The sequence below is a fragment of the Paroedura picta genome, chromosome 7, assembly GCF_049243985.1.
Source record: "Paroedura picta isolate Pp20150507F chromosome 7, Ppicta_v3.0, whole genome shotgun sequence".
NCBI lineage: Eukaryota > Metazoa > Chordata > Lepidosauria > Squamata > Gekkonidae > Paroedura > Paroedura picta.
This window is the reverse complement of record NC_135375.1, coordinates 96932828-96958843: the sequence shown is the minus strand read 5'-3', so window position 1 is coordinate 96958843 and position 26016 is coordinate 96932828. Positions and strand designations below refer to the sequence as shown.

The following is a 26016-nucleotide window of genomic DNA, read 5'->3' as shown; positions in this document are numbered from 1 at the left end:
AAGTTAAGTCTTGCCTGTGCTATGTTTTCACAAGGTAGGCATAGGCAGACTGTGTTCTCAGACTCTGCTACCCATGCCCTGTCTCTGCAATAATATTGGGCTACTAGAAGAATTACAAAGATGAACATGAAGCTTTTTGAATGTCTGGAAAGCACTGTATAAATGTCAAATAGTAATAGCGTTCCTTTCAGAAGACTGTAATCATTTTAAGGATTGATTCAAGTGGGTAGCCATGTTGGTCTGAAGCAGCAGAACAAACGTAGAGTCCAGTGGCATATTTAATTCAAGGTATGAGCTTTTGTGTGCACACATGCTTCCTTAGATACAATGACACTGAATAAAAATTTGTTGGTCTTAAACATGCCACTGGACTCTACATTTGTTCATCTTAAGGACTGGTCCAGTAGTTTAATCATTGTGGCAAGCAATGTCTCAGACTGATCAGAAATAACACAGTTCTTAAAATCTATTACATGTTCCATGCTGACAGGGCCAGGGCCAGACTTCACTAATAAAAATTATATAATTATATAATTAGAACAGCTGAACTCTACAACCTGTATAAAATATGAATCATAGAATCATAGAGTTGGAAGGGGCCATACAGGCCATCTAATCCAACCCCCTGCTTAACGCAGGATCAGCCCAAAGCATCCTAAAGCATCCAAGAAAAGTGTATCCAACCTTTGCTTGAAGACTGCCAGTGAGGGGGAGCTCACCACCTCCTTAGGCAGCCTATTCCACTGCTGAACTACTCTGACTGAAATTTTTTCCCCTGATATCTAGCCTATATCGTTGTACTTGTAGTTTAAACCCATTACTGCGTGTTCTCTCCTCTGCAACCAACGGAAACAGTTGGCTGCAAAGTTAGCTAACTGCAAAAGTTAGCTAACTTCTAATAAACATGGGTGAAAGATAAGAACTTATGCTGCGCTCTGAAGGCCACCCACTTTACTCACCTTGGCCCTCCAAAACATCAGACATACCACCATTCAGTTTCTTTAATTTGTCCTCTTGTCCCTAAGTACTCTTTCTTTTCCTGTGATACAGGATTGATAGAATATGAATTGCTAAAATGTGCAAGAGTTTCTAGTTAAGAAAGGAGATATAAGGGAAGAAATTGTATGGCTGAAAACTGAAAAGTGAAAGGGAGTGTGGAAGATGATTATTACAAACTAGCCAATCACTGTTACCTATAAGCTTGCATAGGGCACTGACTGGTATATTGTGCAGATTCCCTGGAAGATGTAACATACACACTGATTCATGTGCGTGCACACACTCCTGCAATCTCTCTCACCCCACATTAACAGAAGAGAGATTTTTTCCCCCACATTTGCGGAAAAATTTGAAATCTTAAAAAGTGGAGGGGGGGGTCCCAAAATAGACAGCAGCTGTCTCAGAGAACCTCCTGCTCCTCTGCTCACTGCTGGGGTGGCCCCACTGGCAGTATGTGAGCTGACCATGTGAGCCTCCAGCGCCAAAACTGCTCCTGAGGTGTCAGTGCTGGAGGCAAATGAGCGGGCAAGGAAGGGAGGGAGTCTTTCTTCTTCCATCTCATCTCTGCTACCATACCTGAGGAGGCAGAACAGGTGAGTGAAATTCTCCATGCATTGCAAGTCTCTTAGTTGATGAGAGGAAGGGGGAGTAGTGAGCTGCCCGGCAACTGGTTGGTGGGGAGTATGTTGGATTCTCCCCCCGACCCTCAGAGTCGTAGAGCACACTTGTATAATATATTTTTTATAAATTACAAAATCCAAACAAATCTGAAGGGATGTAGCTTTTGGGTGCTCCATTTTTTAATTTTAAAACTTGAGCTCCATTTTTTTTTAATTTTAAACTTGCCATTTACTTACTAAATTATTTATTTATTTATGTTTGCATTTTTAACCCACCCTTCCCCAAATGCTCAGGGCAGGTAACAACATACAGGTTACACAACAAATTTTTTCAATGTAAATAAAAATTTCTATTTAAATTATTAAAATACAATTTCCTAAAAATACAAAATAGATAAAACACCCGCACGACTGTTTGTCTTGTCCTTTCTTCTTGAGGGGATGAGGATGGAAACAATATTGTTAATCAGATGACATCTCTGGGTGGATTTAGGTAAGGTGGCCAGATAGAATTTTTGCCATGCTTACACTGGCTGCACTACTGGGGGCACTGGTCTGGAGGTGCTGCTCGATCCTCTCCTAGAGCCACTGGGAGACCTGGCCCTGGTTCTACTGGATGGTGAGCAGCCTGGTCCCAGCCAGGCTGAGACACAGCCTTTCATGCCAGATTATGTGAAGCCCCAGGACAAAACCCCTCCTGGTCTGGAGGATTCACCAGAGGAACAGCCTTGCTGGCATCAGATCTCTGCAAGCCCCAGGAATTCGCTGGGATGGCAACAATGGTGGAGGTGATCTATCTTGACAGCTGTGAGAAGGTCAACATGCTTGTCAGCTCACTGTAAAGATAAATGGGGCACAACTGCAACCCCTTCCTCTTTCAAGGATTAGCTCCAGCTGCAGGCCAATACTCGTAGGTGTCTTTAGGAATCAAAACCAGGGATGCTGAAAAGTTTGTAAAAATTTTTATTGACTTTTGTTTCTTGTCCAAAACACTTGTGTTTTTTTTCTTAAGCCTCTCTTTTGGACACTGGGTAAGTGCTTACAATAGCAGTATTTTGGAAGCAGCAGCTTCTAAGCCAAACAGCAGCAGTAAGACAGTGGGTGCTTAGAAGTATGCTCTTGTGTCATGTTTCTTAGCACTCTGGCAGATTTTTGCTTTGGAGTTAGCAGGGGGCAAGGAACAAGTTGCTGCATGGCAGTGATGGTTTCTACATTCTGACTTGTTGAGAGGCATCCACTTGCAGCAGTAGTTGGTGTTGCTGAAAGCCCAGACGTTTATGTTTAAGAAGTGGCTGGTGTGGTATATCCTTGCTTCCCAAGGTGTACTGAAATGCAGACTTTGCCAACTCTCTGTCGGATCCATGCAGCAGTGAGGCATTTTCTAGAGGAAATCTGTGCGTGATCCAAAGGAGTGGGACAACCAGTAGTTCAGGATTTCCTGTCTCATGAGTTTGGGTACTTGGTGGAGTTGAATCATGTCCTACACCAACCTCAGTTGGGCACAGGTGAAGCCAGTGAACATCAGGACCAGGCTTGCACTATTCAGATGTGGCTAATTCCCCCACTCCATACTCTGCAGCATAGGTACTTTGAGAACATACATAAATTTGAGGCAAGCTCTGCATCATCTCACTGGTCCCTGGTGAAGTGCATTTCCAACACGCTACCATTCTGAGCAGTTTTGTGTAGTACTAAGCATAGTAATGAAATAAATTCATTTACCAGAGAAGAAACTCTATCCCATGACTGCATAGTTATTCACATCTTTAAACCGCCCGTGGCGCCACGGGCGCCATGGACTATATAATTCGCTAAGAGGGGTAGAGGTGGGATTAGTCCGTGATGAGGAAGGGTCCGGATTGGACCCTTCCTCACGACAGACAATCGGAGGGACCAATCGGCAGGCGCTTCGCGCCTGCCGATTGGTCCCTCCGATTCCCAGTTCCTCGCGCCTCTCGCCGCGTCAGGCCACCGACCCAGGGAGCCCGCGCGGCTGCCGGGGGTTCCCTGCCTGGCGGGCTGACGCGGCGAGAGGCGCAAACCGCCTCTCGCCGCGTCAGCCCGCCGCCCGAGGGAGCCCTTGGCAGTCGCGCGAAGTGCAGCTGCCGGGGGTTCCCTGCCTGGCGGGCTGACGTGGCGAGAGGCGCAAAGCGCCTCTCGCCGCGTCAGCCCGCCGCAAACCAAATAAGCTCGCAGCCACCGACCAGCCCGCCACCGCCGCCGACCAGCCCGCCGCCGCCGCCGCCGCCGACTTAGGTAGGACCTAGCGCCCGCTGCATTCCCCTGCAGCGGGCTTGATTACTAGTTATTAAATAAAGCAATTTGTGTAAAGCATGAAATCACTTCCTTTCATCCCCTCTTTGGCCCTGTGCAATCAGAGACATCTTTTAAGTGCCCTTGATTGCACTGCCAGCTTTTTGTGCTTGCCTGTATTCAAGGGCTGGCTGCAGATATTGATAGTAAAATTAGCTGTGTTCATGGGGCAGACATGGAAGGCACATAGAGACAGTAAGTAGTAAGTTTCAGCAAAAACATCAAAGCCTTTTAAATTTCATTTTTACAATATACCATTTTAAAAATCGGAGTCAATGATTAGAAATGGGCACAAACTGCATTTTTGCAGTTTGTTTCGCTTTGGGGCAGAACTATGAACCCATACCAACCAGAAGGCTGGTCTGAAAACTGAACTGGTTTGTATGACCCTTGCCTTCTGCCCCCTACTACAGATGTCTGTACCTGTGCATGTTTCTTCACAGGGTTGATGGATTTCCATTCTGTACGGCTAAATGTGGTATCTTCCATGGAAACCAAGATAGGTAGCTCCCCATCATCTTGATCTATCACACACTGTAATTACTATTACAGCAGATCCCAGAGGCTATTATCAAGAGTGTTTCCCTGTCTTCTGCTGAACAGCCCTGTACATACACTGATGGCTGTTGAGGATGATCTGATTGTGAACATGTTCATGATGTGCTACAAAGCATCTGCAAATCCAGAAAAGATGTTTCTGGAGGGACCTTCCAGGGCCGTGTGAACCAGATGTTTATGGGCATTCAATGCAATTGCTTGTTCTGAAGTAGCTGCTCCACCAGAGGCAGCCACTGAATCTCTTATCAAGCAGGCAAATCAGGAGAGGCAAAAGCTTTCAACAAGGACATCTAGGACCATTGAGGTTGCAGGCATCTTTGCTATAGTCAGAGCACTGTAGCAAGACACCTATACATGGAGAGATCCTCACAGGTTTATAACAGGGCAGGTTCCAATTTCTCTTCCTTCCCTCTCTGAGGTATGTGGGTCCTATCTTGCCAGGTCATTTCTGTGAACAGGAGACATAAGCATCCCCCTCTGTATTCTCATCCAGGCTCTCCCAGTCAAGAAATGCAGACTTCTAAGGAGTGTGCTTGAGTGTTTGTGCATCAGAGGGAAAGTGCTTCCTGCTGTGTTTTCCCTTTGGGTTACTGTGGCTGTAGTTACTGGATCCAGCCCAAAGAGTGTATAACAAATGATAAGAAAGTATTGTTAAGGATGCTTTACCATCCCCAGCTCTTTCAGTGGGTGTAGGTTAAGAGAAGATGATGTGAGCAAGCCATTGATTGAGAGTCCCTAAATATTTTTATTGATGGCTTTAATCAGCCTCCTTCTACATAACTGTCATTCAGAGGTAATTAACATGACTTGTGTTATTAAATCTTTTGTTCGCTGCAGCGGCTTGCAGTGGGGCAGCTCCTAACGGCAGCTTTGACAAAGCACAAGAGAATTCCGTTAAAAAGTTGTGTTCAGTAATTGTAGTCATCGTGTCAGGCCATAACTGACTTGGAGCTGAAGGATTTTTGTGAGATGAGTAGCCGTGCCAGCAGGGACCCAAGTCTCTTGGGCCAGCCGCACTCTCATTAAGATTTGCCGCTAGCAGTGGCGGTGTTCGGCAAGTATGTGACGTGCATTCTGTTATTGTATGCTTGGCTTGTCAGCCTGCAGCTTTCTGACACTCACTTATGTCACTCTTTATTCAGAGAGGAAGAAGCTTTTGATAATTTGACAAGACAAGCTCTTAAACGATCTAGGTCATGGCCTTCACTGTCTGTGATTGTGAACATATTTCCTGAAAGCCCTGTCACTCATCACAGCTACATTTTCTCCCGGGGAGCCATAGGCCTGTCCTGGTCTCTTGTCAGCTCATACATTTTGGTTATTCATATACCAAATACAGTCTTGGTTGAGGGTTGTGTTTTTTTTTTTACCCCTCCCCGTCCCTCCCCTTCACTTTTGCAAATGCTAGCATGTTAGTAAGGCTAATCCTTTCTCCTGTGTTGTGTTCCCAGCAGGGTTGTGTTCCAGGGTTCCCTCTAGTACAAGGCAGACAACTGGCCAAGGGGAGCTGAAAAGGAGGAAGGGCCGCTTAGTGCTGGTTTTGTGTTTGTTCATTGTTGTGGAAATATGAGAACTGGTGGCAAGGGCCTTGTCTATTGAGCACTTGAGCCTTGGTCTGCTGTCAGGGGCTGTTTAAGATTGAGTGTTTTATTTTCTTTGATGTTCACGTTTGAGAATAGGGAAGTGGGAATTAAACAACAGATGCACTAAGCTGTTCTCGTAAAACAATAATTAGCACATGATAAAATTCAATATGGGTCAAACGGAACAATATAAACTCTTTGGTTCATCCGGCGTGGCAAAAGTTGCTCGGTTTTGTTTTGTGTTTATTTTTCCCCTCTGTCCCAGTTGTGGGTGGGAAAGATCTATAAGGCAAAGAAGTCAGTTGGGCAGAAAACGATGTTAGTCGGAGTAGAGAGATTTAAAGGTGCGCTTGGTGTAAAAGATTGGTGTGGCTTCCTTGCAGAGTGGGCACTTGGTGTTCATGCAACTGAATGTTGGTAAGGTCAGACCAGTGGGCCAAGAAATAAATGCAATTTTATTCTGATGTAGCTGTACTCTACCATAGCCTTTTGTGTTTAAAAACAAAACAAAAAACAAAACTGAGGGCAGTTCATGGTTAAACGCTCGTAAATAAGAGAGATCACAGGCTCAATTGTTTTCGAATTTGATGATGCTTTCTTCCATAACAAGCCATTCTGCTTCATTTGAGCAAACTGTATTTTGTAGCGTTTGTTAATTAGACTCTTTTTTTCGGGGGGGGGGGGGGAGTCATTTGGTGATATGAAAACAGTGAAAACTGATAATGTACGTTTGATTCAAGGTATCGGTCAGCCATCTCACATATTGAAAGGTCAGTTTAAACTGCCTCTTCTGTAACTATCCTCTTTGGGGACTAGCTAGTGTGTGTTTGTCTACTAGCTACCAAAAATCTGAGTCCTAAACATAAACCACCCTGAGCTTTAGGAGAGGGCGGTATAGGAATCCAAGAAATAAATTCAGTAGCAAGGCAGTCCCATTGAACGTACTTTTAGGTACAGCTTAAATGCCATTAAAAAAAATAAAATGTATTAATGTTGGGATGCTATGTGAATAAAAAGAAATTGTGGCAGGCATGTTTCTGTCTCTCTTTTTGCCACAAGACTAAAAATGAGCATATTGGGCTCTATCCTCCTGAATGTTACATTAAGAGGAAGGAAGTCTAGGTTTATTTCAATGCAACAGTTCAATAACCAGAGCCCAAGTGTGATACAGTTAGTATATCCCTTTATGCCCAGTGTGATACTATAGAGCCAACCTGTCTTTTTATTACATTTCTCATAAATAGAGGTCATATACAATGGTACTCAACATTCTAGCGTAAGGTAACTCACTGGCTGTAATTTTTTAGCATCATTATTTTGGGAAGACTATGATGATCAGAAAGAGCCCAGAACTTGTATATAAATGGTCTGAATGCTTACCCTAGTATTAAAGGTGCAGAAATACAGCACAATCCATGTATGGTTTGCAGGTGGCAGAATATTTTGACAGTACTGAATGAAAAAAAAATCCTTAAAATACTAAATTAGGTGTATATTTCAGTACAAATTGTAAATACTTTTTTTCTGATCCAAGAGACTGAGTATTTTAGCTGGAAAGGGAACTGTAATACCTTCTCTGGTTCCTTTTATAACGTTGTGATGTCTGGGGAAAAAACAGCTGTATTTGGGTGAGAGTTGCACCGCCACACAAGGAATTGCTTTTCTGTACTCCTCCCCTTTCTGTAGGGGCTAGCCTAGTCTGTCTGCTTAAAATAATACCGTATTAAATCATTTTGAACTAACACATGAATGTACATTTAAAATATGTCTGTTTTCACAAGCATCCTTCAGGAGATTGTACAGTAAACTGGCATATTTGTACAGGAGAGATGTGGTCAAGAAAATTAAAAGCTTGGCGCTGGATACTTTAATACGCTTATAATATATGAAGTTGAAAGCAGGAAAAAAATGTTACTTTATGAAAGTGCATGTATGTGTAACTAAATAAAAGTAGACTGAGAAACAAGTAGTACTTGTGTACATTCTTCTTGTATTTTAAATAGAATGCAAATGAATTTTCATTATAATTTAACAGTGTGAGAGAAGAACAAAGTAGAATGATAAAGTTGTTGTAAACTTACAAGTAATAAACAATTGCACTTATTTCTACAGGTCATTTTACTGTATTCTGTCGAGGATTAACGACATGCAGTAATGATATTTGTATTAGATTATAGGCAGAATCAAAAGCAGTAATCCAGTTTCAGAATTCAAATGTCATGGATGACACATATTAATTTCTGGAATGTTGCGAAGGCTCTGCTGTGGTTCATCTGGCATTCTGTTTACACTGAGACCACTTACAAACTTGTCCTCAAAACTTTGAAACTTTAGCCAAAGAAAGGGAGAGAAAAAAAACTGTTACTGGCTTTCTGACAATGGCAGGGAGTGTGTTAAACCAGTGTAAAATTCAATTAAACTGTCTAGCCAGGTTTTTGAAGCTGAAATGCAGACCCTTTCAGTTAAGCTTCTTATTTTCCTGTGACCGACACCGGTGGATACTGTGTTATGCCAAAACCAACAGGCTGTAAAGCACCTTGTTTCATGCTCCCAGCTGATCAATATTTTTATTTTCCAGGCTTGCCCAGAAATATGGAGGCAGTATCACCTAACAGTAAGTAGAAACACTTTTTTTTTATTTTCTTCTACACTCAGACTATTTACTCTTCTGTGAACTGCTGACCATAAAATATAGACAAGAATCTTGTGAAGGAAGATAATAAATATCTGAAGAGTTTTTGAACTGAAGAATGCGTGAATATACTCTTGGGGTTCTTTTCCAGCACTCTCTGAAAACAGTTTATGTAACAGAAATCATTCTGTGATGCCATCATGTCACTTTGTTGATCATAACTTGATCAACAGTTCATAAGTACAGTAATAATATACATACATGACTTATTAAAAGTCCAAAGCAGCACCATTACTCCTACCTTTCCAAAAACTGTACTTTTTGTCTTCCCCTTTCCCAAGGAAATGACTTTGAGTTTGATGCATCATTTCATTGAATGGGTTGTGAAGGTTAGAAATGGACAGTCACTGATGTCTCTTAATGACGAAATGAGTTGAACCTTGTTCAAGAGCCTTTACTTTAATAACTGCTCAACACATAAGCTTCAATCGTCCACTTTGTTTGCAAAGCTTCAGAAAGGCAGGACTTTCACTGTAACTGTTTTAGGGCAGAGTTTAATGTTTTCTACAAATGTACAAAATTTACATTTGAGTTCCCCATATAATTATGGGAACTTTGAAAGGCTTCTAAGAAATCACATAGGTTTGAACGGTAAGTATTATTTTTCCTGTACTCTCTTTAGAAAAATGCTTGTTTTGTGACATCTCCATGAAATTGAAGCACATGTTTTTAAAGTATTCCCTTGCCTTTTTTTGTTTATTAGAAGAAACATAAAAAGTTTAAATAACTTGGATTAATGTTTCCAAGTACATTGTATTTAGCTTCCCTTTTTACTACCAGTTTCTAGGGGGGAAATCAGTTTTTATAATGGGCTTTGAATGTTGTTTCGTAGCACCTTATTACAATAACAATTTTACAGTGTTATGTTATGAACCTTCTTTTTCTCTAGTCAGTTTGAAAGATAATCCAGAATTGCAGTATGCTAAGACAATGTTTTATGCAGCCTCTGGTGGCTATATTTGTCTCTTGATATGCTAGCAAATCTTTCTAAAAAGAATTTTAAAAATTCACAATCAGAGCCTTTGATTTTAAAAACATTCTACAATTTTAAACCACCATTTCTCAAGTTTCTGTCAATGCAAGTCATATATAACCATCACCACCTCATGATATAATCATATCATATAAAGCAAGATACTCCTTGGTATAACTCAAAGGTTGGCCAAACCCAAGAAATGAAAATACGAAATGTCATTTTTATACTGGCCATTACAAGTAAGGGAAAAAATAAACAAATGTATATTAGTTTGTATTTGCATTTATGATAAAAGAGCTTATTCCATACTTGTTTCCAACTTCAGCCTAAACTAGTTGTAATGTTTCTTAATGAACCAGAAGGCAAAGTATATATAAATTTGAGTAACCAGAACATTTTTATAACATACAAACATATACCATGTAGATAATCTTTTAATCCCACTTATTATGCATGTTTGTCAAAGGGTTATATAAAATGTGTGGTTAATTTCTCATGCATAAGCAAAATGTCCCTAATTAATCGTCATGAATGCTTGTTCAGATCAACATAACACAATATTTGTCACTTCTAAGGCTTTTTTAAATGAGATTTTATTCCTGATTTGTCCCTTTTCTAAGAGATGGGGTGCCATCTATTGACTCATTGTATTTATTACACTCAGTGCTTCAGTACAGATAATGGTGTGTAAACAATGCAGTTTATTATTTTGAGGTTGGGTTTAAGATTTTGCTTATATTTGGCATCTTGTGAACTTTTAGCTCTCTGAAGAATACTTATTGTAATTATATCAGCTATAGGATTTCTGAGGAGTTATGTTGCCATAATAGTTACTTCTATAAAGCAGTTGGAAGAACTAGGATAAAAAATGTGTTATTTTGTGTATTGTAAATAATATAATTTAATTATTCGTGATAACAGCATTCTATGGTTCAGCAAATATAGGTGCCAAAGAAATCATTGTATAAATTAACAGATTAATGCGGAGGAAAATCAACATCATAAAGCTGTCTAAAAGTCCTGTATAACTAATAATAATAATAATAATAGCAGTTTGCCTTTAGTGAGTATTTTACAACAGCAGCTGCTTCATATACTGCAAATCATGTTTTCTGTTACCAAAGATAGGCTGAGCTCTTACATATACAACCTCAAAGATTTCAGAAATTCAGAGTGATTTAATTTCTGAGAAGGGGGTTGTTTGTTTGCAGCATTGTGTTAACATTCAGAGGTGCCATTTCCAATCAAGAAATCAGCTTTCTTGGTCAGTGTTCAGCTACCCATCAGGCCATGGTGCTTGACCCTAAAGTCATAATTCATCCATTTATTCATATTTATAATAAATAAATGTGGTTACTATTTGTACACAGATTTTCAAACATTTTCTGCATTTCATCATTTATAATGTGTACTGTTAAGCTCTATGTTAAGATAATTTGTATTTTGAGTTGCAAGATTGACCACATTACATTTTTCATTGGGCAGATGAGGCCTAGTTCAGTTTCTCTTGAACAAGTATCTCCTGGACACTTCTGGTCTTTTTGCTCTGTTTCAGGCTGATTTATAAGAGGATGTATTATTTGGATTCTTATAATTTTAGAACTGGATATGGGGGTTATTGCTTGGGCCTATTATGTCCATTATAAGGGAACTGTTGACTCTGGATGCAGTTTAGGAAGATACCCTGGCTGAGATCCAGAGTGATCTCAGTGTATATGAAGGGCTGTGTATTCCAGGTTCTTTCTCCTTCCAACATGAGCTACTAACATCTCATGAGGCCAAAAACCAGTGTGGGGAGGAAATGGGGGAGGGGTGTCAGAAAGAAGGAAATGGAAAACCTTATGCAGATATGGTACTTTAGAGTTCAGCCTTAATATTTTTCTGATACAGGCTTACATGTATCTGTTCTTGAAATTGGGAAACTAAGTCAAAATTAATATTTATATGATTGTTTAATTGTAAGGTCTTATTCAGATATTTTTCATGTCATTGCAATTAATTTTTCCTGCAATTATTTCTCCCTCTAAAGGAGGATGCAGAGTTTTTAGGATGTTGCAGTAATGTATCTGCTGAATGGGCAGCTTGATATCTGCCTTGGCTTTATGATCATTACCTGCTGACCGCTTTAATTTCTTGGGCAGGAATGTATGGTGGTGAATTACTTGGGTCCCTAACATCTAATGTAGAATCCCATGGTATGTATAGCAAAATTTCTTTATCTGAAAGAAAATGATCGATGTTGGTTGTAACATGACATCACTTCCTAGAGTAGTTCTTTATTTTTCTGGGGGGGAGGGGTTGTTGGCCATCCAGCAATAGGTACAGTTTTTCAGAGATAGCATTTATGATCCAAGCAAAAACAAGCAATATCTGTCTGACTGTAGTTAGAGCACTAAAATTAATGCATAATTAGTCAGTGGTCACCAATATGGTATGTCAGCTCTAAAATCTGTAAAAATATATTCATGCATTTCTCCATAAATATGAAAATCTACAGAAACTTATTAGATAGGGGATGTCCAAAAATATGTACGGTACCCAAATATGTACAGTGTCTTCATTGGAATGAGCCCTCATCAACTTATGCTGAATTGAGACTTCACATCCAGGAGTACAACATAGAAAATTGCATTTGTTTTCTACCTGTCCTTTAGGGGAGACAAGATTTCGGTATCATTTAGAATGACTTACAGCATAAAATATCCATTTACTATCCCATATTCAGAAAACATTACCCTGGTTTAAAGTGTACATTATGTATCAGTGGTATTATACATTATTATTTAGATAGTCTTAATTTCAGGAAATGTATTTAAAATCAGATTAAACTTTGCAAATGCAGAAGTCAGTTGTAGGTATTTGTAACCTGCTTTTTAAGGAGATACAATGTTCTACCTTCGGGGTATGATAATTTCTCCTGTTTCCTTGCTCTGTGCAGACAGTAGGGCTCCCTTCCCCCATCTGCTGCCATTGCTGCCGTCACTCTTCTCATTTATATTAAAACCCATTGCACCAAGATGGCCACCAACAGAGTTATACAACCAGCAGGATTTTTTTTCGCTACCAGACACCATCACTTAACATGCTTTTTGATAGTTTGTTAATCTTACTTTTAATCCACTTACATGAAAAAGGTGAACCAGGAATTTGCTGTTGTAGTATGCATATGTAACAGAAATGGAGGCATGTAAAAGAAATGAAGGCACAAAACATCTTTTGTGCTGAAATTTTGCGGTTGTATTTCTTTGTGCACCACTATGAAAATTCTGCCTGGCCTACCACTTCCCCCCCAGAAATAGAAATGCAAGCAGCCCAGCTTTTATGTCTTCGTGAAGTCATGCTTAGAAAGAAAAGAGCTGTTTAAAATACATAAAACTGCATGCACAGGATAGGAAAAAATAGTCCTAGATTTCAAAAGACGAAACTTAATAGTTCTCTACAAGGTTGCTGCAGGGGAAGGATGATTTGGCTTTTTGGCTGGATTATTCAAAGAGATTGGTTCCTCATAAGTGCACCAATGCCTGTCCTTGCCTCAACTAAGACATTTGAACATATAAGCCTTGTAATTGTTGCTGTATTATGCTGATGTTTATGAAAGGATGGCATGGATTGGCTTTTGTTTTAAGGCATTTTTACTTAGCCGTGTAGCTCAGTCTAGCTTTGCTCATACTTCATGTATGCCACATTTTGCTGGATTTTCATGCCATCCTGTTCTCAAGAATACATAGCACTGTGTCACTGGGCTGATTTAAGAAGGGAGGATTTAAGAAGTTGTGTGTGTACAGTACTGTTGCCTTTGTGTGTCAGCTCTCAAGAACTTTTCAGTTGGCAAGTTTACATTGGGTGTAACCTAGGCTTAATTTAAAGAACAGATATCAGTTTTTTGTATATAATGGGAAATAACATACATACTAAATTGCCCGTGTTCAAATTCTGGCAAATTAATATGTGATTCAAAGTGGAGTTACCTTTAGTTCGCTATTTATTTAAGGAGAAAATGTAATGTTTAGGGTAAAAATGGTTAGGTCAAAAAACAATTTATACAACAATAGACATAACTAGAAATTTTTAAAACCCTCATTCCAAAATAATCTCTTGTTCTAAATCATCATCATCATCATCATCATCATCATCATTGTGTGTGTAAGACTGTAACAGGTTTGTTGGATTCTCCAAAACTAACACATTATATGTAAAAATTTGCATCCTGGAGGGCACTGATTTGCATTTTGCATATGTCTTTGTAACTAATATTTGAATTTTATAGGTGGTGTTGTGTTTTTTAAATTGTTTATCTTCATTGTAGTTGAAGTCAATACTAAGTCAACAGTCTTATCTACACTTGCTGAAAAATGACTCCTTATAAATATATTTAAACTTATCTCTGAATAATGAAGTTGCGTAAAATGAAGCCAAATAGAGTGTTCATATTTCTGGTGAACCAAACTATGTGCAGGATATTAGCTTTTAATTAAAAGGAAGGGGATGGGAAGATTAAGAGTACTTAAGTTGCAATTGGTAAGACTGAGGTACCTTTAATATGTGGTATTGCACCCTCATTTGTTTAATGGCTCTCTGTAAATATATCTTTAACAATTATTCAAAATATATAATTTGAATATAGTTGATAGTTTATCCCAGTTTTGTTTTTAATCTTATAGTGTGTAGAAGGCACAATAAAATTATCTTCATGAAGGGGAAAGTAAGTTGCTATTTTTAAATATTTGCCAGATGTTACTATAAAAGTGAAAATATTAATGCAAAAAAACCCCAAAACAAATATACAGCAAAAATATAAATGCATTTCTGCTAGCTACTTATTCACACGACTCAGTGCAATTTATTCAGGGATGGATTGATCAAATGATGGGTTGAGGAGCAGAATTCTCAGCACTGGTAATGACTACATTGGCCATTTCTGTTACGGTTCCTGAAACGTAGCGTATTGGGCCATAGGTTCAACATGCTTCTGATAGGTTCAAACCTCTAACAACAATACATTTAATTGTAGCATTAATGTTTTTGAAGGACAATTACATAGGGCTATTAACAATGCAGATGAAGTGTACATTTGAATTCTCATCCCATTGAAAATACTGTAATGCTTAGTAACACAGCATGGACGTTCCACTGTGCATTTGGATGTGTATCAGATTTGCATTAATGGTTCCTGATCCAGCAAGTGATATGTATGTGGATTAATATTATAGATATAATTTATTTCTGTAGACCATGGCCTTACCTCTTTGACTTACAGTGATTACAAAGAAATTGCATTTGAGTTCTAAATTAGTACTAGCTGTTAAGGGTATACAGTTGAAATTGGAGGAGGTATTTTGTCGCAGAACAATTAGAATAGTTGAAATAAGATACTGAATATTCAATATTGTTTGCTAAAACTTTTTCTGAAACTTCTGTATTTGCTTCAGTTACCTAAATAACACATTGACCTTATTATTCATATAGCTACTCTGTAATTACTTACAATTATTAAATAAGTAATTTATTACAGCTTTGCATATTAGCAACTAAAATTTCCCAAAATAGTGTTAACTCCAGTTTTCAAAAGATACTGGTTAAGAAATTGATTCACATAGTATTATTCCAGTCCAGTATTCTTTTTGACAATCTGACATTGTTAACTCAGTGGGTTTGATAGTTCTCCAACCCCAAATAAAAGTCAGTTATTTGAAATATCTATTGCAGAATATGTCTAACAGCGCGGTCCTAACCAGGGTTAAACCCTCCTAAGTCTGTTGAAGTCAATAGCTTAGAAAACTAGTAAACTGTGAATCTGTGGGACTTCGCTAGGAAAAGGGATATTTGAGGATTTCCAGTTTGAAGAATATCCTTTGTTTGGTATCTGAAAGTTCTTTGCTTTGCAAATACATTGTAAGCATTGCCTCTATACATCCCTGTTCTCACTGAATTATCCAAGAGGGCTTTTCTGTTCAGGTAATAGGGTTACACTGTACAAGTTGATTTACAAACTTGAACAAATAACTAGTGACTGTGATCTATACTGTTACGCATAGCTTACTATAAGTAGAATCCTGTTAATGTTATTTTTTCACTGCTTTATGTGTTGTATTTATGTTATTCTTCAGTTCTTTCTGGTTGGTTCCAGGCATCTACAATCCTAATGCACTCTTTATTAGCCATACCATTTTGTTGATTGTGCTTACTATGCATTGGGTCACTGTGAGGAAAGTAGACAAACAAACAAATTTACATTAACTATTCAAATTTAAACTGAGACTCTCATTACATTTAATGGTGCAAAATCACCTTAAATCCAGTTACTTCCATTTAACTAAATTAAAAAAAAAACATATTAAAAACCTGTCAAATACAACCACTTTAAAAACAGAAGCAATGATATCCACTTTCAAGTCAGTTCAACAGCCAGTTGTTAGTAATTTGGCAGTCTAAAAATACATTCTAGCAGATATTAGTTTGATGCCAAGAGAACAGGAGCATGATTGTCTTATAGGCCTCACTGGGAAAGGGTATTCTGGATTGTGCAGAAATGCTGAGTTAATTTTTTCTTTCTAAGGTAGAGTAACAGAATCTTGGCACCCTCATTCCTAAATAGTTGCCCCACGGCAGCTGCCTCCAGCACATGTATGATTTCTGTTTTCAGCTATTATTGCCAGAGCATCGGTGAATCCTATGTGCCCTGAACTTTTAAAACTTGTTTCCCCAGCAAGTATTTATGTTATTAGATGCTATATGTTTGACATCCCCGTGTTACTTGTACAATATTCTTCAATTTGAGCTTCATTCATTGTGGCATGAGGTTTAGTTAGCAAGATCACATTCATTAATAGGGCTGTGAACAGATGCTAATGTGTGTGATGTATATAAATAGGATCCAGTGCAAGAAAATTTACAAGATGAAATCAAAATGGGAAAGAACACATCCTGAAAGCAGAGAAAAAGACTAGGATAGCTACCCATCCTGGAATTTGAATTTGTGGGTACAGATTGTTATAATAAGGACATATCTTCTTGATGTCAGAGAAAAATGTTAATGGTGTAAGTTATGCTGTTTTAAATTGCCTTTAGTTAAAACTCGGGTTGTGATGATAAAGCTAATATGTTCTGAATATACCTTTTGCAGCCCACTGGGGTAACCTACAAAACTGCCTTAAGCAGAAAGTTCTAAGCCCATTGACTTTTCATGGACTTAGAATTGTACTTAGGACTGTACTAGCTACTACCTCTTGGCCTAGTGTGCTTCAGAGAATAATTGGAAATAACCCATAGGTTATACCCTTGAGTTCTTTGGGGAAGTAGGGTGATAAAAGAAAATAATAGTCCAAATACATACTGACAGTATTTTGTTGCAGTTGTTACTAATTTTTAGAAGGATATCACACTTGCTGGGTGAGGATATCTCATTTTCCAAAACATCCCAATTTGTCTGAAATAGCCCAATTCACATAGTTCGGTCACGGGGAAAACATCGCCCTATATAATAGTTATGGCTTTAAAGAAGGGGATGGTATGGGTTTTTGGGTACTGCACATGTATACCCTGAAGCATACCTTCAGGTAAAGCCATTGGAATAGTCATCATATAGGTTTGTCTTCCAAAGCTGTATATAAAAAGCTGGGATCATGATATTTTTTATTTCATGTTGATGATGATACCAAAACTATGGTTGCTCATTCCATAATGTTTCATTTCTGCTCAAACTTAAAACAAACAAACAAACAAAAAACTGGCAATAGTCTTTTAAGCACAGATTCTGTTTAAAGTTTCTTTCCAAAAGGTTTGGTGCTAAATATAGATTGTGTGCTTTTGCTATTGACTAGTTGTCTCCTGTTTCTCCAGGCCCATTGTGAGAAGGAATCAAGGAGGTGGACATGAGGAAAAAGCATGCAACAGACAACGAAAGAGACTGACTGATAATCAAAAGTTTAAAGAATATTATTAGCTGTACTAATATCAACTGAAATTCGCTAAAATGAGAGCTGTCTGGACTTGAAATCATAGAATCATAGAATCATACAGGCCATCTAGTCCAACCCCCTGCTCAATGCAGGATGGGCCCAAAGCATCCTAAAGCATTACTGCGCGTCCTTTGCAGCCAACGGAAACAGCATCCTGCCCTCCTCCAAGTGACAACCTTTCAAATACTTAAAGAGGGCTATCATGACCCCTCTCAACCTCCTTTTCTCCAGGCTGAACATTCCCAAGTCCCTCAACCTATCTTCATAGGGCTTGGTTCCTTGGCCCCAGATCATCCTTGTTGCTCTCCTCTGTACCCTTTAAATTTTATCTACGTCCTTCTTGAAGTGAGGCCTCCAGAACTGCACACACTACTCCAGGTGTGGTCTGACCAGTGCCGTATACAATGGGAATATGATATCTTGTGATTTTGATGTGATGCCCCTGTTGATACAGCCCAAAATGGCATTTGCCCTTTATATCATTGCATCACACTGCCTGCTCATGTTTAGCTTACAATCCACAAGTACCCACAAGTGCCCTTTATACCATTGCATCACACTGCCTGCTCATGTTTAGCTTACAATCCAAAAGTACCCCAAGGTCTCGTTCACACACAGAGTTACCTAGAAGCGTATCCCCCATCCAGTAGGCATGCTTTTCATTTTTCTGATCCATATGCAGAACTTTACACTTATCTTTATTAAATTGCATCTTGTTCTCATTTGCCCATTTTTCCATTGTGTTCAGATCTCGTTGAATTCTGTCTCTATCTTCTGGAGTATTTGCCAGTCCTCCCAATTTGGTGTCATCTGCAAACTTGATGAGTAGTCCCTCCACCCTCTCATCTAGATCATTAATAAATATGTTAAAAAGTACCAGGCCGAGCACCGAGCCCTGAGGTACTCCGCTACTCACCTCTCTCCAGTCTGATGAAACACCATTGACAACAATTCTTTGAGTGCGGTTCTCTAACCAATTCCCTATCCACCTAACTATCTGAAAATCCAGATTGCAGTCCTTCAACGTATCTATCAGAACATCATGGGGAACCTTGTCAAAAGCTTTACTAAAGTCCATCTACTATAACCTGCCACCCCTTTGCCTTCACAGAATCAGCCTCTCCATCAGATGGCTATCTAGCCTCTGTTTAAAAATGTCCAGAGAACCCACCACCTCCCGAGGAAGCCTGTTACACTAAGAAACCGCTCTGTCAGGAACTTCTTCTGGATGTTTCAACATAATTTCTTTTGAATTAATTTCTTCCCATTGGTTCTGGTCCGTCCCTCTATCCTCTATATGGCAGCCTTTTAAATACATGAAGATGGTTATCAGATCCCTCTCAAGTCATCTCCTCTCCAGGCTAAACAGAAGCGCCCCCAACCTCTCCTCATATGTCTTAGTCTCCAAACCCTTCACCATCTTTGTTGCCCTCCTTTGAACATGCTCCAGTTTGTCTGCATTCCTCTTCAGCTATGGTGCCCAAAACTGAACACAGTACTCCAAGTGAGGCTGAACCAGAGCAGAACCAGAACCAGATTTATAATAGCAGAGGCCTAAATATTAGTTAGATACATATTATTTGAAAGGAGTATATCTATTCTGAACTTGGTAATGAAGCATGCCACGTTTCATTGGACATTGTTGCTCTTTATTTTTGGCATACTGGTTGTCTTTGGTTTTGTTTGTTAAAAAGTCCCCCAACCTTAATAAACAAAATATACTTTGGGAGGAAATGTTTAATTGGATAACGATTGTTACCTTCTGTTCTTGGGTGTATGTGTGTGTACGTATCAGTTTGTGTAATGCTTTTTCCAAATGTAAGTGAATGAAGTGATGGTTAGAATTGTGGTGGAGTGGGGATGTTAATGATTCCATATTTTATTACAATGGAGTGCAAGAGAGTAAGCTTATTCTGAAGTGGTGCAGGGAATGGAGTGCATTCTCTACAGAGTCAATGTGAAATTATAATCAGTCTGAAATAACACACCCACACCTAATTTAAAGTTCTTCATCACCCTTTTCATGGTATGAACAATGGTGTGGGGACAAGCTCATTTCCACTAAGTGGTCTTGGGTTTGCGTGCTGTTCTATAGTGTTCTGCAAAGAATTACCAATGGAATTTGTGATAATTTTGAATTAAAATGGATGATCTTTTTCCTTAGTATGACCGTTTATGCACTGGGAACTTCACTGCCCCAGCTCTCATGCAGAAGTACAAATCGGGGGCGGATGAGGTGTACCGGGCCAAATGCTCCCCCGTGTGGGTGCAGAAAGAAGTGGGGCAACCTGCCATGACTAAAACTCCAGCCTGCAGCCTGGCATGAAACCTCCAGTGCATAAATGGTCTATTACATACAAACTCAGGGCATGTTCCAAATCTGTCACCTTACATTTGTCCTTAAAGCTCCAGTAATGGGTTGGACCCAGCCTTCTTTTTGCTCCATTTAAGTGAATTCATTTTCTTATTGTAACCCCCATCTCAAAAAGTTTTTGCCCATAATGCCCAGCATGGTATAGTGGTCAATGGGGATCCCTTTCTCCCATTTTACTAGTTGAAAAGTTGGTTGCATTTAACACTATCTTTTAAAGTTTGGTTTGAAAGCCCATGTTGGCTTGAAGCTATTGTTTTTACATACAGTAGAATAATTTCAATCTGTTTCCTTAACCTGTTTTATCAAACAAGTATAGTTGAAATATATAAAATTATTTTTGAAACACATAAAGCAGTAAGCATTCTGTATTATGAAAACCGTCGTTTTTCAGTGTGAGGCAATATTTGTGAGACAGGGTCTTGACAGCTGAAGAATTTTTTCACATTTGTAAATAAATGAGGAAGTTTTATCCTATAGTTTTTAAGTGTATGTAAGATCCTTCCGTGGATCACTTTATATGTGGAGCAATGCACAGAACTGTTAATCAGAATATGTGCTACATCTTGAAAAATCCTTCAGTGTTTATATTTACACATGGTGCAAAACCTACCAAGTTGTTCCACTGATAAATTTTGTAGTCGCTGTCGGGGCTTTCTTTTAATTACCAGCAGTTTTTTGGGGGGCTTTCTTTTAATTGCCAACAAGCCTGCAAGGGATGATCTGGAATATGAGATATAATTTCTTACCAGATCTCTACCTGTGATCATTTAAAGTGAGCTAGTCCTTATAACTTTGTGTCATGGTGAACCATTTAAGTGGTTAATGGATGGCTAGCATCCATAGCACGTTGTGTGTACCCCTTGGACCTACTGAACCCCACCTCTAATTTTCTGCTGTCTATCCAGCCATACCTCTTTCACACACATGTACACCCAGACACCCCGCCCATATATTTCAACTGCAAATATCAATATCGTCTATGAAGTATTAGAGAAAATGGTTTTCTCAAGACAGTATTTGCCATTGAGGAAAGTAGAGTTTTGTTTTGTTGGTGAAGGGCTTTGTGAAATGGGATCATTCTGCTATAATGATTATGAGTGATTTGTACAAAGTTTATAATTTCCTGGTTCAGACAACAACTTTTCCAACCTTGTTATTCTTAGATGTATTATGAATATATTCATTAATTTCCCCAAGAATTTTTCTCTGCCTGGGACTGTAAAACAAACAATAGGACTAACCAGAGTGCTTCAATGCTGCATGCAAAGTTCATTAATGTTCAATTAACCTAATTAAAATTCTTACTGTTATGAAAATGCTCAAACTCAAAGCCCAGCAATTTTATAGGTGTCTTCAGTGTTAACCTTTTAGTCTCAAACTCTTATGAAACTTTGTTGTAAACAACATGTTAGGTGTCTCAAGTAGATCTCTGGAAAGGTGGGATATAAATGTTATAATTCCCCCTCCCTTCTAATATGTTGACTTAACTCCTTGAAACTCCTGCTGCATCATACAAAGCAGATTTATTTAGTGAAGTATCTTGACCATTTGGGGAAACTTTCATTTCCCATCCATGCTTAAAACATCTCTTTATTCCCAGATGTATTATTTTGAGAGAAAGAATGTTTGACTTCAACAGTTTCTAGGAGGACATATTGGAAGGCATCTGTACAAGTTTCAACAGTGTGCATGTACCAAGGTATATAAATAAGATTAATGACCAGAGGAGAATGGTCAGAACAAGAAAGGTTTTTCTTCCTGAGTCTCCCAAGAACGTTGGTAAATCCTGAGTCAATTTCAAATTGTTTTGAATGTTTTCTGCTAGAATGACACCCCTCCGTGCTCCATGTTTTTTAGTGGAAGACTCCAGACCTCTCCTTTTCTCCCTTTTAGAGTCGTAATTGAATTTGTATATGAACACCCTCCCCTGTACAGGGATGGGTTATTTTAAATTGATGTATGCTGATGTTGAATTGATGTATAGCATTGAAGGGAAAAAAATGCCCTATACTAAATTGTTTGGAGGGTTCCTAGCTGGTGATCTGCTAACAGTGTGTGTTTGACATCATTTGAGACTTCTGCACTGTGACATTAAAAATTTCACAAGTGCTCAGTGGCACAGTAGGAGAGGAGATATTGCATTTACACGTAATATCTCTATCATTGCTCTGTGGATGCCTGTGTAACACCATAAAAGATGCTTTGTAACTGTATATATATCAGGAGGTGAGTAAATGCTCACTTAGATTATACCATGGTCTCAGAATCTTTACGATTCTGGTGTTTTTTGTAGCTTTTGTCTAGAGAGTTTTTGAAGGACTTTATAAATAATGTAAGGAGAATAGAGCTGATAATCCAAAACACAAGATTCTCTATGTATTAGTATGTAACACAACTGTAACAACATGTCAATGTGATCTGCCATGGTAGTACAGTTGTTCCTCATTCAGAATATTTTTTAAAAAAACAAGCCTTGTTGGGTTGTAATAAAAGATCTCTCTAATATGGAATTTATTCTAGAAACTATGAGCAGTTCAGGCTCAACTACCTCCTCCTAATAACTATTTGTGATCACATTTACTAATCTTATTATTATTTATTATTTATTTCATTTGTATACTGCCCTGCCAGGAAAATGGCTCATGAATTTGTCTAGGGCTTAAAAAAAACAACCACCAACAGATAATAGAAAAGGCTATTGCTGTCTCTGGGATAAAAATTAAAATGTTTTCTATTTTTATCTTGTATGGCAATTAAATTGATCTCAGTCTAATTCTTAAGTTATATGAGACCATAAGTATAAGATTCCTGTTAATTTTTGTATAAAATTGATGTCATAAACCTCTATAAAAAAATCTCTTTTAAGCACCTTGGATTTTTAACTCTGCTGAAAAGAAATACTGTCTTCAGGCCTGGTGGATTTTGTTTTGCTCCTTAGGATATTTTTGCTCCACGGAGCCCACAGGAGCGTGCAGTGTCCCTACAAGGACACCGTATGTCGGGGCTAGGTGGGCATAATCGCGATTATGCACAGCGCCACCCCGCCTCAGCCCCTGCCGGCCCCCAGCCTACCCAGGAAGTTCCTACGTTTGCTTAATGTGGGCCTTCCGTAGCCCTGGACCGGGACATGCCTGCACTGGCGGTGGCGAGCATTATCGGGGATTTTCCCCGAAGCACTGCCGCCTCCAGTGTGGGCATTATGGCCCATGCATAATGGCCCTATGACAGCATAGCAGAGAAAGGTTCTATTGGCCTTCAGTAGAATGCTGGGCACAGGGTTTTCTGCCAGACAGAAACTGAATTATACCCCAAAAGAATGTAAGCCAAGTCTCAAATACTTCAAGTTAAGGGAGTCATTCTTGGGACGATAAGCACACGGTTTGCCTGCTTGATTGAAGGTATGCTTTCAGTCAAGATAGTATCTGATTTTAGCATTATTTTGCTTAAATATAGAAAAGGAAATCTGCATATTGTGGTAGGCTCAACTTTCATTTTGTTCTGAAACTTCCTTCTTTTAATCCATATTTAATAATATTTCAAATAGCATCAGTTGACATTGCTGCTCATTTGCCTTGGCAAAGTTTCAAGCTAAAGCTTTTGCCCACTCTGCATTACTTTTAAACTGCATGTAGTTTTTTGTTGGCCTGGGATATTTCTTTCAGTTCCCATTTATCTAGCTGCCTAAACACCTAGGATACATTGCAATCCTTGTTATGATCTGACTGAATTTTGCTGGTGTCTCAAACATAACATTTGATCAGGGTTTTTAACCTTGGTTAAGCATTTCATCCAAATATTATCATTGCAGTTGTGCTGTGGCTGTTAACCAGCCACTAAAACTACCATTTGAAGTTGGGTTGTCATGGTTTACTAAACCCACAGGACAATCCTCTAAAGTTTGACACCCTTACTTATTTTATTTAGAACCAAAAGGTACAATAAATATGTCCCAAAAAGAAGTACAAAGAAGGGATTGCCAAAGCTAAAAGACCAAATAGACTATCTCCATTTTAGGATATGCCAGTGACAAAGAACATAAAAAGAGATTCATCTGATCAAATAACAGATCAAACATCAACCGTAGATATTTCTGTTTAGTTAAGAACAAAATTCCATTTAGATCATAGGCTTTTGGCAGTGGGTTAAGCTAAACTAGTATAAAGACTTTCTGGGTTTTATTTATCCAGCTTGGGGGTGGGTGGGAGGCAACAGCCTAGATTTCCAGTTTAGCAAACATTTGTCTAGTAGTGGTTATAAGATAAAGGACAATATGCTGGTGTCCTTTGGGGAGGGTTGTAGCAGTTTGATGGAGGTTTGCAACTTAATGGTAATACTCATGGTAACATTGTTTTCACCATTCCTTATAATCTTTTAGAACTTGTACACTTCTACCACATGTGTAAGAAGTTGACGGTTTCACAGAAACCAACCATTGTTGGCATTATTAGGCTCGGCTAAGGCTCCCACCACCTCCTCAGTTGGGCGTCGAGCAAATTTTAGCTCGCCCACGGAGACTTATGGATCCAATAGGATTCCGGAATGCTCTACGGGAACCAATGCCTCCCGGCACTTCTCTCAATGACCTGGTCAGTGACTGGCATAACAGACTGCTGACTGCCATTGATGAGATAGCTCCCCAACGCCCTCTCCGGCCCTGTCTCAAGCGAGCTCCCTGGTACACCGAGGAGCTTCGCGACAAGAAACGGGAACTGAGACGGCTAGAGCGAGTTTGGAGGAAGACTCGTGACGAAGCCTCGAGAACATCTTATAGAATGCAGATGAAAGCCTATGAGATGGCGGTGAAGTCAGTAAAACGCAATTTTTACTCGGCTACCATCGCATCCGCAGACTCACGCCCGGCTCAATTGTTTAAGGTAGTTCGGTCTCTTACTGCCCTGATTGAAGGGCAACAAAACAGTAGCCAATTGGACATCAGCTGTGAGGCATTTGCGAGTCATTTTGCGGACAAAATCTCGACACTCCGCCACAACCTCCCTCCAACCTTAGATACAAAAAGTGAACTAGAGGCCCCTTGGCCGTCTTTGGAGAAAACTATGAGTAACTTCAGACGACTCACGCTGACCGAAGTGGACAGGATTCTAGCGACAACAAGACCAACTACATGCCCACTAGATCCTTGCCCATCCTGGCTCTTGAAAACAGCTGGCATAAAGATAATGGGCCCCCTCCAGGAGATAATCAACCTATCTCTAACAACAGGAGAATTCCCGGAGGGTTTGAAAGAGGCTGTGGTACGTCCACTGTTGAAAAAAACATCTCTAAATCCACAAGAGCCTAACAACTACAGGCCCGTGTCTCACTTAGCGTTTCTGGGCAAGATGATAGAAAGGGCAGTCGCAAACCAACTGACAGAATACCTGGAAGAAGCTTCGGTCCTAGACCCATCCCAGTCAGGCTTCCGGCCTGGCCATGGGGTAGAGACAGCGCTAGTCGCCCTGACGGACGACCTCCGTCGCCAGTTGGATCGAGGCGGGTCGGCACTGCTGATATTATTAGACCTCTCAGCAGCATTCGACACAGTCGATCACGAGCTTCTAGCTCGCCACCTCATCGATGCTGGAATACAAGGGACAGCCCTTCAATGGCTTATCTCCTTCCTCCAGCATCGTGGACAGAGGGTTGCAATAGGAGAGAAAACATCAGGCCGCCGGCAACTTACTTGTGGAGCGGTCCTCTCTCCTATCCTATTCAACATCTTCATGCGCCCTCTCGCACAGCTGGTACGGATGTTTGGGCTGGGTTGCCATCAATATGCAGATGACACCCAGCTCTTCCTCCTGATGGATGGCCGCCCTGACTCTTCCCCAGAAGCATTAGCCAGCTGCCTGGAAGCAGTGACAAGATGGCTCAAGCAGAGTCGTCTGAAGCTCAATCCTTCAAAGACGGAGGTCCTGTGGCTAGGTAGGAAGGGCCCATGCGAGG

The 26016-nt window shown here is 39.6% G+C and overlaps 1 protein-coding gene across 8 annotated transcripts in view; it reads left to right on the top strand.

Annotated features, from left to right (window-relative positions):
• The window catches only part of ZCCHC7 (zinc finger CCHC-type containing 7), a 154844-nt gene that overhangs the window by 91430 nt on the left and 37398 nt on the right, over nt 1-26016 (top strand). For all 8 annotated transcript variants that reach the window (XM_077345556.1, XM_077345557.1, XM_077345561.1 and 5 more), the window contains exon 6: nt 8652-8687. In XM_077345556.1, the coding sequence (XP_077201671.1) occupies nt 8652-8687 (36 nt within the window). The remainder of the gene's footprint in view (nt 1-8651; nt 8688-26016) is intronic.